Source organism: Rhinopithecus bieti, unplaced genomic scaffold (assembly GCF_001698545.2).
Source record: "Rhinopithecus bieti isolate Rb0 unplaced genomic scaffold, ASM169854v2 scaffold_14821, whole genome shotgun sequence".
In the NCBI taxonomy this organism is placed as follows: domain Eukaryota; kingdom Metazoa; phylum Chordata; class Mammalia; order Primates; family Cercopithecidae; genus Rhinopithecus; species Rhinopithecus bieti.
The window spans coordinates 59,490-73,407 of NW_016807892.1; the positions used below are offsets into that span (position 1 = coordinate 59,490).

Sequence of the window (13,918 nt, forward strand, 5' to 3'; positions counted from 1 at the left end):
TCTCTTGCTCCTGTTTTGCCTTCTGCTATGAGTGAAAGCTGAGGCTTCACCAAAAGTCGAGTAGATACCAGTACCATGCTTCCTGTAAAGCCTGCAGAACCTGAGTCAATTAAACCTCTTCCCTTTATAACCTCTTTTCTTTATATTACCTGGTCTCAGGTATTTATAGCAATGCAAGAATGGTCTTAACTGTCAATTTCTATGCTTACTCCCCCCCAAAAGCCCCCATAAACACCAATTGTATAGGAAAATTGAGCTGGTTTCAAGATAAGAAATTTGGCCAGTATTAAGAATAGTGGAATTATTGTATTGTGTTCCTACTGAGTGGTGTTGTAAATTGACAGCTACACATTTTATTCTGTTCTGTGGAAAATTATGACCCATTGAGATTTTACTTTTACAATTATTACTTCTGTTCATTTTACCATCTTCTCTCCCTCCATGCAGTAGGGGCATGTTGTAAATCACACACTCCAAAAAATTAACCACAGGACATTTTAAAAATGAGCATTGGTATTGAACACAATCCCCCAAATCAGACTTACTTGCCATTTGTACATTTTCTGTAGTGAACTTTCCATACCAATCTTTCACCAATTTTCTTATTGGGATTTTTCTTCTATTCTTATCCAAAGCTGTTTTACAAGTATTTTTTTTAGTCCATAACTCGGCTTTCCATTTCCTTAACTGTGTGGTTTGAAGAACACAAGCTTTTGAATTTAACAAAATCTAACTTATCAAAGTTTAAAGTGCATAAATCATTTGTATTATTTTAAATTAAGAGCATTAAATTTATTTTGTATGTTCCATATTTTATTGTCCTATATAAAATCATCACCTAACTCAAACCTATAAAATTTTCTCACGTTTTCTTCTACAAGTTTTAAGTTTGAGTTCCTATATTTAGATCTATGATGAGTTGAGGATTTATATACGCTTTGGGGAGTCAAAGGTAACACCACTTTTTGAATATGTGTCTTTTCCCTTGGATTTCATTAGCACATTTTCTGAAAATCTCCCAAGCACCTCATGGTTTATGGCTGTGATTCTGGACTCACGTATCCACAATTGTTCTGAATGTCCACATAAATTTATAATCCACTTGTCAAATTTTAGTTCAGGTGGTGTTTAATTAATAGAACAATTTGAGGAAAACTGACATCTCAAAATAGTTTTCTTGAATATTTTGGCCCTATTTCTGCTATACACATTTTGGAAAAATTTTTCCAGTACTAAGGATAAATATTGGGAGCTTTATTGAAATTGTGTTAAATTTATAGAAACATTTAAATAAAACTGATAATGGTCTTCCTAATCATTGAAATTTTACTTTATTTTTAATTTTTGTGGGTACATACTAGCTGTATATATATATGGGGCACGTGATTTATTTTGATATAGGCATGCAATTTCTAATAATCACATCAGGGTAAATGGGATATCCATAACCTCAAGCATTTATCCTTTGTGTTACAAAAAATTCAATTATACCTTTAAAATGTACAATTACTATTGACTGTAGTAACCTTGTCCTATCAAATACTAGGTCTTAGTCATGCTACTTTTTGTGCCCATTAACATTCCCCACTTCCCCCTCACCACACCCCCACTACCTTTCTCAGCCTCTGGTATCCATCCTTCTACTCTCTATAAGTTCAGTTGTTTTCATCTTTAGCTCCAACAAGTAAGTCAGAACATGTGATGTCTGTCTTGCTGTGCCTGGTTCATTTCACTTAATCATCTCTAGTTCCATCTATAATGTTGCAAATGACAGGATCTCATTCTTTCTTACGGCTGAATACTACTCCATTGTGTATATGCACCATATTTTATTTATCCATTCATCTGCTGATAGACATTTAGGTTGCTTCCAAATCTTGGCTATTGTGAGTAGTGCTACAGTAAACATGATGCAGATATATCTTCAATATACTGATTTCCTTTCTTTAGGGTATATAACTACCAGTGGAATTACGGGATTGTATGGCAGCTCTATTTTTAGTTTTTGAGGTACCTCCAAACTGTTCTCCAAAGTGGTTGTACTAATATACACTTCCATAGTGCAGTGCACAAGGGTTCCCTTTTCTCCACATCCTCTTCCTCATTTGTTACTACCTGTCTTTTGGACAGGAGACATTTTAACTGGGGTGAGATGATATCTCATTGTAGTTTTGATTTGCATTTCTCTAATGGATCAGTGATGTTGAGTACCTTTTCATATGCCTGTTTGCCATTTGCATGTCTTCTTTTGAGAAATGTCTATTCAGATTTTTGCCCAGTTTTAAATCAGATTTTTTTTTTCTATAGAATTGTTATAGCTCTTTATATATTCTGGTTGTGAACATCTTGCCAGATGTTGATATAGTTTGGATATTAGTCACTGCCCAAATTTCATTTTGAGAGGTAATGCTCAGCATTAAAGGTGGGTCTTGGAGGAAGCTGTTTTGTTCAAGGGGGAGGATCCCTCATTAATTGATGCTGTCCTCACATCAAGGCCCATATTTCTGCCATATACATTTTGGAAAACTTCTTCCAGTGTTAAGAATATTGGGAGATTTATTTAAATATTAAATTTATTGAAACTGCTGTTATTTTAATAACAAGTCTTTAAACATTGAAATAAACTTTATTTTTAAATTTTTGTGGATACAAAGTAGGTGTATGTTTATGGGGTACATGAGATATTTTAATACAGGTATCAAATGTGTATAAACACATCAGGGTAAATGGGATATCCATGACCTCAAGCACCACTCACAAAATCTGAGTACTCATAAGATCTGGTTAAGTGTGTGTGGCACCTCCCTCCCCCTCTCTTTGCCCCTGCTCCTGCCATGTGAGATACTTACTCCCCTTTTGCCTTCCATCGTGGTTGGAAACTTCCTGACACCTCCCTACAAGCTGATAAGATGTTAGCACCATGCTTCCTGTACAGCTTGCAAAACCGTGAGCCAACTAAACCTCTTCTTTATAAATTACCCAGTCTCGAGGTTTTTTTTTTTTTTTTTTTTTTTTTTGAGACAGAGTCTCGCTCTGCCTCCAGGCTGGAGTGTACTGGTGCGATCTCGGCTCACAGCAAGCTCCGCCTCCCAGGTTCACGCCATTCTCTTGCCTCAGCCTCCCGAGTAGCTGGGACTACAGGCGCCTGCCACCATGTTGGCCAGGATGGTCTCAATCTCCTGACTTCGTGATCTGCCCACCTTGGCCTCCCAAAGTGCTGGGATTACAGGCATGAGCCACCACGCCCAGCCTCAAGTATTTTTTTATAGTATTTCAAGAAAAGCCTAATACAGATGGATAGTTTGCAAATATTCTCTCCCATTCTGTGGGTTGTCTCTTCACTTTGTTGTTTCCTTTGCAACGCAGAAGCTTTTTAACTTGATGTAATCCCATTTGTCCACTTTTGCTTTGGTTGTCAGGTATTACACAAGAAATCTTTGTCCACTCCAATGTCCTGGAGAGGTTCCCCAATGTTTTCTTTTAGCTGTTTCATAGTTTGAGGTCTTAGATTTAACTTTTCAATTAATTTTGATTTTTGTATATGATAAGAGATGGGGGTCTAGTTTCATTCTTCTGCATATGGATACTCAGTTTTCACAGCACCATTTATTAAAAAACTATCCTTTCCCCAATGCATGTTCTTCATACCTTTGTCAAAAGTGAGTCCACCATAGATGTATGAATTTGTTTCTGGGTTGTCTATTCTGTTCCTATGTGTCTGTTTTTATGCCAGTAGCATGCTGTTTTGGTTACTGTAGCTCTGTTGAATAATTTGAAGTCAAGTAATACGATTTCTCCAATTTGATTCTTTTTGTGCAGGATAGCTCTGACTATTCTAGGTCTTTTGTGGTTCCCATATAAATTTTAGGATTGTGTTTTCTATTTCTTTGAAGAATGTTTTCTGGATGTTCCACAGTGTATCCATTAACCTGCTGAATAACAACTTTTTTTTCCCCTTTTTTCCTGAGACAGGATCTCACTCTGTCTTCAGGCTAGAGTGCAGTGGCACGATCACAGCTAAAAGCAGCCTCAGTCTCCCAAGATCAAGTGATCTTCTCACCTCTCTGCCTCCTGAGTACCTCGGACTACAGGTGCATGCCACCATGCCTGGCTAATTTTTGTATTTTTTGTAGAGACAGTTGTGCCATGTTGCCCAGGCTGGTCTCAAACTCCTGGGCTCAAGCAACCCACCCACCTTGACCTTCTAACATGCTAGAATTACAGGCATGAGACACTGCGACCAGCCAGAGTATTTTCTTACTGTTAGGTACATGAGATGATTCAGGTTCATCTTGTATTTCTCACAAACTCTGACTAGGAATCATCTCTGGTCCCCTTTTTTTTGTGGATAGTATTTAGGAACTAGTAACTTGGCAGTTGGTGTGCTTACTATTACTGAGGTGTCACTGTGTTTAGGTCCTCTCAGTAGAATGAATCACAAAATATATGCATATGTGCACACACAACAATTTCTCTATTTGTTCCTATATATTTAAAAGATATGAGTTCTATTCTAATGTCATAATCCAGGTTTTCTAGCTCTCCTCATTCCTATTTTTATAAATACCTTCTCTAATGGAGAAACCTTGCTGTCATCATTCTCAACATATTTGCTCAATGTTACCAATCTCTCAACAATGCTGCCTATCTTTTCCCCGTCCCTTCCACACCTCACCATCAGCCCTCTTGGTGCCAGCAGGAACAAGGCTACAACTCCTCTCATCCCACGAGGCAAGTCTAACTCCTCCACTCTGGGGAAGGAAGTCAGGAGAGGCACATGAAAACTCAAAGAGGGGAATCAAAAGAAAGAGGAATGGAAGGCCACATTAAAAAAAAAAATAAATCATCTTTTGATTGCCCTAATAAACATCTCTTGGTGATGATATAGTTTATGGATATGGCTAGACATTTTTTTCAATTTTAGGATTTTGCATCTAAATCTATAAGACTTTGGTCTATAGCTTTATGTTTTTTTTTGTTTTGTTTTGTTTTGTTTTGTTTTAAGGTTTTGTTACCAAAGTTGTACTGGCCTCAAAACTGAATGGAAAAGTTCCATCTTTTTTCTTCTAGAAAAGTTTATAAAAGCCTGGTATTACTTTTAAAAATTTGGAATAAGTTCAGCAAAGCCATCTGTTCCTAGAGTTTTCTTTCTAAGCAAGTTTTTTAATATTCCACTCAGGTACTATTTGCAGTTGTGACAAGCACAATCAATCTCTAGTATGACCTTGTTTCCAGGGCTTTTACTGATGGCATGTTAAGCAAAGGACCAACCCACTGGCACTTCCTAAGTTTTAATCATTTCTCCTTCATACTGCCAAATGCAAAACAAAACAAAAATCCTTATTATCTTCTCAAATTAGCTTTTCAGATTCCTGCCCTATGCAGCATGAGACATCTGGAAATTTGAGAAATTATATGTGTTTGAAGCCCCTAATGTATTCATTCTTTACACTGCAGTCTTGATTGTTCTCCCGGTTTCTGGTCCCCCCATGCCTTCCCCTGACCCCCAGGTTATGGCCCTCTGCCTGAACCAAGTTCAGTATTCAGGTTCTTCCCTATAGTCAGAAGTGGAAAGGGCCCCCAGAGCTGCATTCTTTTTACCACTCTCTAGAATTTTGTCCCTTTAGTCTTCTTTGCTTCTATAGCAAAAATTTGCATTTAAATATTTTCTGTAATTTTATAGTTGTCCTCAATCGGTCCATTCTGCTGCCAACTACTATACCTTACCCAATAGCAAAATCTATTTTTGCTTTTTTTTTTTTTTTTTTTTAATCTCTCTCTGTTGCTCAGGCTGGAGTGCAGTGGCATGATCTCAGCTCACTGAAACCTCCACCTCCCAGGTTCAAGTGATCCTCCCACCTCAGCCTCTTTAGTAGCCAGGATTACAGGTGTGTACCACCATGCCTGGCTAATTTTTGTATTTTTAGTAGACAGGGTTTCATGTTGGTCAGGCTGGTCTGGAACTCCTGACCTCAGGTGATTTGCCCACCTCAGCCTCCCAAAGTACTGGGATTACAGGCACGAGCCACCATGCCCATCCTATTTGTGCTTTTTGAAAGCTCCATATCTAAGTTATATCTATATACACATTTTTTAAAGTTTTATCACCTATGAAAAACATGTTTCAGTATGGAAATAGAGTTGGGTACAATAAGTCACTCACAGCAGAATGTCCTGGCTTATGTGTTAGACATCTGCCAGGGCAGAAACCACCAGAAATCTGGACCCACTCTCTTCTACTAATCCTCATAAGTTGCATGCAAGGCAAATTGACTTGCCCCTTTGATCCACCATTCTGAGACGGGTCGTCTAAATTTAGTCTGCCCAAGGATTATTCAAAAATCCTGCTGGTGGGCTCCTGTACTATGGCCCTATATTGAGGGTCTCTTTCTTCCTGGACATACAACAGCATTCTTGTTTGTGGATCCCCTTATTTTGCACATGGCTAAGCAATAAACCTTTGAACTACTTATAGCCATTGGCTCGAATGACATATTTTCAAGTCTCTTAGAAAACAGCAGTCTTGAAAATGAACTAAACCATATTAACAAAGTAAAATGCTATTTCTCAATACAAATCTTTTTTCCACATTTTCTTAAGTTGCTAGACATACTGCAATTCAACACCTCTGTTCTATATTAAATTTAGATTTTAACTTAAAACGCCCACACATTAGATAAAGTTAAAAAATACTTTCTCTACTATCTGATGTTCATTGAGAAGCTACTTCTTATTACACATACTCCATAAAATATGACCTCATAGTAAATGCTTTCCTATAGTTTCCTATAGTTTGTGCATTTTCTCTGGCCTCTTGACTTCACACAGAATGATTTTTCACATTCATTACATCCGTAGGGTTTCTGTCTTATACAAGTCCTGTGGTGAAAATTAGGGCTGACTTCTGACGAAAGGTTTTCCACGTTCATTACACCCCAACGGTTTCTCCCGTGTGTCTTCTCAGATATTCTGTGAAACTGTAGTAGTAGCAGAAAAATGCATCCCTTCTCAACCTAGGAATGCTGACACAGGCTTCACACCATGTGAATTCTCTGATGTTTAATGAGGAGTGGCACTGGGCAAAATGTTTCCTACATTCATTCACCAGTAAGTTTTTTCCACTTTTAGTTTTATAACATAATGTATGGTCCAAAGTCCAGAATAATGTTTTCCTGCATTCCGTATCTTCATATTGTTTTTTTTCTCTAAGTTCTCTCAATACTGTGAGAACTGACTTCAGGCCAAAGGTGTTCTCATTATCATTATATTAACCGATTTCTCTCACCCTTTATGTTCTGTGTTCCACAAAGTTCTGACTTCACCCAGAGTAATTTCCCTCACTTACTACATTTATAGGGTTTCTCCCCAAGTGTGTTCTCTGATGTACAGTTAGTTTTGACTTAACATAGAATGATTTTCCACAAACATTACATGCATAGGGTTTCTCCCCTGTGTGTGTTCTATGATGTGCAATGAGTTTTGACTTCACACAGAATGATTTTCCACATTCATTACATCCATAGGGTTTCTGTCTTATATGAGTTCTCTGGTGAACAATTAGGGCTGACTTCTGACGGAAGGTTTTCCCACATTCATTACATCCAAAAGGTTTCTCCCCTGTGTGTCTTCTCAGATGTTCTGTGAAACCGGAGTAGTAGCAGAAAAATTTTCCACACTGAATACATTCATAAGGTTTCTCACCTGTGTGAGTTCTTAGATGTTTAGTAAGGGTTGACTTCTCAGAAAATGATTTCCCACATGCATTACATTCATAAGGTTTTTCGCCTGTGTGAATTCTTTGATGTTTAATGAGGTCTGATTTTCTGAGAAAGGCTTTCCCACATGCATAGCATTCATAGGGCTTCTCCCCTGTGTGTGTTTTCTGATGCACAGTAAGGACTGACTTAAATGAAAAGGTTTTCCCACATTCATGACATTCATATGGTTTCTCGCCTGTGTGTGTTCTCTGATGTTGAGTAAGGGTTGACTTTTCACTGAAGGATTTCCCACATTCATGACATCTATAAGGTCTCTCCCCTGTATGAATTCTTTGATGTTTAATGAGGTCTGAATTCTTATAAAAGGTCTTCCCACATTCGTGACATTCATAGTGTTTTCCCCGTGTGTGTGTTCTCTGATGTCTTGTATGGGCTGACTTCTGGGTGAAGGTTTTTCCACATTCATGACATTCATAAGGTTTTTCTCCTGTATGTGTTCTCTGTTGTAAATGAAGGACTAATTTTTCACTGAAAAAGGTTCCACACTCATTATATTCAATAATATTGTTAACTGAGTGGGTTCTCTGAATTGGAGTGAGATTTAACTTCTGGCTGAATGGGTAAACACTCTGATGTTCAAGGAGAATCGATTCCTCAAAGATGTTTTCTCCACATTGATTACATTCATAGTGGTTTTCTCTTGGATGCGTTTGCTGATGGGTAATGAAAAATGACATATCACAGGTTTTCCCATGTTCAGTATATTTGCAGGTTTTCTGTCCTGTGTAACCTCTCTTATGTACAAGGAAGAATGAATTCTCAGGGAAAGCTTTCCCACATTCATTGTATTCAAAAGGTTGCTCCCAATTTTTAATTTTCTGATGCCAAATGAGGTCTTCATTCAGCCAGAAGCTGTTCCCATTTGTATTATATTCATAAGGTTCCTCCTCAGAATGAATTATTTCTTGCTTTTCACCACACAAACATTTTCCACCTTTGTTAAACTCATTGAACTTCATTCTTGAATAGTTTCTACTGGTATTAATTATTTCTGAAATATAGAGTGACAAGAAAGATTAGTTGACAACGATATGTAAGAGAAATAAAGTTAGCATTATATTTGAAGGCATGGCTCAGTTTAGGCCATTACCTCCTCATACCTACATTATGACAACAATGTGCACACTTCCAGTCTTATATCTCTTTTTAATTCAACACAGCAGCAACAAGCTGAATTTCTAAAAGTTCTAATTCATAGATAGTCCTGTAATCCAGGCTCCAATTCTGTGTGGTTTTGTTGTTGTTGGTTGGTGGTGGTGGTGGTGTTTTTGAGACAGAGTCTTGCTCTGTCACCCAGGCTGGAGTGTAGTGACATGATCTCAGCTCACTACAACCTCTGCTTCCTGGGTTCAAGCGATTCTCATGCCTCAACCTCCCAAGTAGCTGGGACTACAGATGTACACAACCATATTCAGCTAGTTTTTATGTTTTTAGTAGACACAGGATTTTGCCATGTTAGCCAGGCTGGTCTCGAACTACTGGCTTCAAGCAATTCATCCACATTGGCCTTCCAAAGTGCTGGGATTACAGGCATGAAGCACTTCACCTGGCTCAATTGTTGTTCTAGCTCTGATTCACTAGGAATAAAAGTATGCAACAATAAGAGTGAAATCAATGAGTGAACAAGCCATCCTTGTCACAGGATCAGGTTTATGGTTCTATTCTGGCTATGGGATTTGCCCTTTATTCCATCAACTGTACTATACTATACTGATTCCAATGTCCCAAGAACACACACTTTTTTTTTTTAACAAGGTGTCACTGAAGTAAACATATCTTTACATTTAGATTCAGATTAGAACCAAGCCATTCTTTTACGAGTCTAGAATGAATATATTTCACTCTAGGTAGGTTCAACTGTTTGTCCCTCATAAATTGCTCATTCCCATCATAATCTCATACTGATTGTTTTTTCATTGTCAGATTGTACTCTAACAGTGTTTTTAAAAGTTTGCCTTCCCAAATTTTCCAGGTTCATTCACTAAAAAACATGAAAGAACTGTTTGTATAATTCATTTAAGCACAAACATCAGCTGGATTGCTATAACAATATTCTTTGTTAAACACTGATTTGTAAAATATTTCATGCGGTTCTGATTTTGCTCACCAACTATGTTCCTGGCAGCCATTACTTTGCCTATGATTTTTTCTTAGTGCCTAGATATTTAAATCAGTGGTGTTTAACAAATAATGTTTATCAATATTACCTGGAGAGCTTTTCCAAACACAAATATTTTCAGGCTTCACGCTGAAATCCTTACTGGTTGAATGTTTAATTTTAATTTTAACTGCTTTTTATTTTTTAGAGACAGAATCTTGCCCTGTCACCAAGGCTGCATTGCAATGGCACAAACACAGTTAACTGTAGCCTCTTCCCAGGCTAAAACAAGACTCTCACCTCAGCTCTCCAGGAGCTGAGATCACAAAAATTAGCCAGGCATGAGACCACAGGTGTGTGCCACCATGCCTGGCTAATTTTTTAAGTTTTCATAGAGATGGGGTCTTCCTATGTTGCCCAAGCTGGCCTCAAATTCCTGGGCTCAAGTGTTCCTCGCACCTCAGCCTCCCAAAGTCCTGGAATTATAGGCATGAACCACTGGGCCCAGGCTATTGTAAAATAATTCTGTAAAAAAAATGATAAATATGATAAAAAGCTAAAGAATGAGCAACTCAAAAAAGCATGTATAGAAAAATATGTTTAATATTTTAAAGAAGGAGGGATGCTCTTTACCGGGAAAAGTACACCAGGGAGCTTTCCGGGGTGTTGAAAATCACTCTATATATTCATCTCAGTGATGGATACATGAGTGTTTATATATACACACACACACAGACACACACACAAATATATATATTTTATTAATCTTTGGCTTAACCACATAATTTATACCACAATTAAAAAAAAAAAAAACAAGATGTGTGTATGGAAGTGATATTGGGAGATGCTGGGTGATTCAGAGTCACTGGATATTTGGGTCATGTCAACATGTTAGTTCCAAAGTTCTAGAGCCTCTAAAACATGATTCCTGAAGAACATTTCAATGGTCTTATTATCTGAACCTACCCTTTGTGATCTACCTTCCTTTAAATTCCATCTGGCACATACTAACTCACCTAGATGACTCTGGCTTGGAAATTTTTCCTTTAATATCCATGGCTCCTCGCCTTTCTCCAACTTGAGAATCACTTCTGGTTTAGGAATGCAATATCCTGTGGATGAGAACTGTATTACTTGGGACAAACTGGGTGGGTTTTCCTGAAGGAGGAAGACAGTATACCCCAAACAGTACACACACACACACACACACTTCATTTAATTCTGTCATTCTCTCTAGTATCCAAAAGGGATAAATTGTCCTTGATCTCTGAATCTCAAACCTAAATATTACTATATTTTACAAAAGTTTCGCAAGTTTCTATTGATAAGAAAGGACGTGCATTCTGGTCTTCTACATGGGAAACAATTCCTACCTACCTACTGAGACAAGGTGGCTGTAGTTCTCCAGCATCACATCCCTGTACAGGGTCCTCTGAGCAGGGTCCAGATGCTGCCACTCCTCTTGAGTGAAGCCCACAGTCACATCCCTAAATGACACAGATCCCTGGAAAATCACAGTTCTGCTCAGTCTGAAGTGATAAGAATCAGTTCACGTGAAAAAGGATGTTTAGGGACTAATCCTTACCATTTTTATTGTTGAAAATTAAATGGAAAATGTTATAAAGAGCCTCTATGACATATGTTGTTTTATGTTACACATTGTGGGTAAAAAATCATAGAAGAAATATCCTGTTGGTGCATTAATTTATTACTTAATGCAAAAATATTTAGTGCCTACATATGCCTAGAGCTTTCTTAGTTTCTGAGTATTCCAATTTGAATAAAGAGTCTTCCTGCAATTACAGGAGAGGAACATATCTTCTCACAAGGAAACATACATATAGAGACATACCTACTATAGGACTTAACGGACTCACACCACAGATATGTGCAACACAGATGGATCATAAAAGTGGTCTGTGCAAATTCATGTGAAAGTATGTCAACATATTAGATTTCACAAAAGTGATAAAACTTTAGTTCCTTTGCAAACATATAACAAAAATTTAAGAAAAGGTTAAAAACCTGAAAAAATATGTGGCAAGTCAATGGAACCGCTTAACAGGATAAGAGCATGTCTTACCTGTGATGAGATAAAGGTTGCAGAGGCATGGGAGATGAGGGAGACTAGGAAATACTTTTGGCTTTAATCCTGTTAGTGTTCTCCAAATATTTATCACTCATCTAATCTGTAAAAATTTTTAGCAACTACTAGTTCTACTTACATTTATTTATAAAGTAAATAAAATATAATCAATCCACATATAAGGAAAGTTTAATTTTGTTCTTATTTTATAGATAAAAATATAAATAGGCATGCTGATATTTTCCTCCCAAGCCCTAAAGGACTGACAGTATATGACATAAACACAATTATCTTGCACACTTCCTTTAGGCCATAGGCTCCCTGCTCCCCCAACTCCAGGTCATTGATGCGAATAGCAGAAGTTGATGGTGAACTGGAAATACACAACTGAATCTCTGTAACATAATTCAGCTTTCACTGAGGAAGCAATGCCACCAAAGTAGATTGGAGACCGCTGGAGAGCAGCATTAGAGGTAGATTGTCTATATTAAGAGGCAGTAGTGGAGACGTGGAAGAGGGAATTCACTAAACAGAGAAGAAGGGCTACTTCCAGAGGGCCTGCAGAGAGGCATTAGAAGGTCTTGAAATTAGAACCAGGAGGTTGGGTGTTGAGGAAGGGGAGAGTGCAGAGTGACAATAAGACACATGCAGGCCATGCAGCTCCTGGAATGTCTTCATGTCATGGAAGTGAGAATGTCCAGTGGAAGGCTACAGAGATGATTCTGAAGCTTGGGAGAGACCTAAGGTCTGGAGTTCAAGACCTGCCTGGCCAACATAGTGAAACCCCATCCCTGCTAAAAAGACAAAAAATAGCCATGCGTGGTTGTGGACGCCTGTATTCCCTGCTACTCGGGAGGCTGAGGGAGGAGAATCGCTTGAACCCGGGAGGTGGAGATTGCAGTGAGCCAAGATTGTGCCACTGCATTCCAGCCTGGGTGACAGAGTGAGACTCGGTCTCAAAACAAAACAAAACAAAAAATCACAGACTAAAAAAAGAGCATTCCAAAATTAAATGTTAGTATTTGCCTAACTGAAAGCAAAGCAAATACTCTCTGAACACTACTAGAAAACAAAATGGGCCAGGTGCGGTGGCTTACGCCTGTAGTCCCAGCACTTTGGTAGGCCAAGGTGGGAGGATCACGAGGTCAGGAGTTCAAGACCAGCATGGCCAACGTGGTGAAACCCCGTCTCTACTAAAAATACGAAAATTAGCCAGGCACGGAGGCAGACACCTGTATTCCCAGCTACTCAGGAGGCTGAGACAGGAGAATCACGTGAACCTGGGAGGCGGAGGTTGCAGTGAGCCAAGATCACACCACTGTACTCCAGCCTGGGCAAACAGAGTAAAACTCTGTCTCAAAAAAAGGAAAGAAAGAAATAAAGAAAACAAAATGGATGTAAAATACAGAATCGTACAAATCTAAATGTATAAAATTGCACAAATTATAACAAAATAAAAACTGGAAAAAGAGCTAATAAAAGAATAGTTTGTAAAACATAGATAAATCCAGGAGATAAATACCATTCTCAAATGAATTCCAAAAGAAAAAAAAAAGCTAAGCAGAGACTTTTTTGGGGGGAAATGAGGGCAATCAAGAGCACTGTGTACATTATAGCCCATTTATACCTCAGGTTGCAATTTTTTTAAATTTTTGCAATCAGACCTTGAAATGACCTTGAGCAGTAGCATATAACTCCCACATGCTTAGCGTTCCAATAATGGAACATGAGGCATAAATGGGTTAGGGAATTCAGAACACCAAGCACATACCCAGGACAGAAGAGGCATGGCAAAGACCTCAAAAGACCCTAACGTTTTACTTCTGGCTAATCTCTATGCTCAGTGCAAGCAAGCAGTGAAGACTAAGATGAAGTTCTAAATGGACCAGGCTAAGTGCTTAAAAAGTGCTAAGGACAGTCAATTTGCAAGTAATAGGAAAGGCGTTTTATTGTTTT

The 13,918-nt window shown here is 38.2% G+C and overlaps 1 protein-coding gene across 8 annotated transcripts in view; it reads right to left on the bottom strand.

Moving 5' to 3' along the window:
* Window positions 1-4,297: 4,297 nt before the first annotated feature.
* Window positions 4,298-13,918, bottom strand: part of ZNF37A (zinc finger protein 37A) — a 31,576-nt gene continuing 21,955 nt past the window's right edge. For 6 of the 8 annotated variants that reach the window (XM_017884069.1, XM_017884070.1, XM_017884071.1 and 3 more), the window contains 3 exons: window positions 11,254-11,380; window positions 10,893-10,988; window positions 4,298-8,769 (listed from right to left, as the gene is read on the bottom strand). In XM_017884069.1, the coding sequence (XP_017739558.1) occupies window positions 7,319-8,769; window positions 10,893-10,988; window positions 11,254-11,380 (1,674 nt within the window). In that variant the 3' untranslated portion in view covers window positions 4,298-7,318. Of the gene's footprint in view, window positions 8,770-10,892; window positions 10,989-11,253; window positions 11,406-13,918 lie in introns of all 8 variants that reach the window. The other 2 variants (XM_017884074.1, XM_017884075.1) reach the window with 2 other exon arrangements.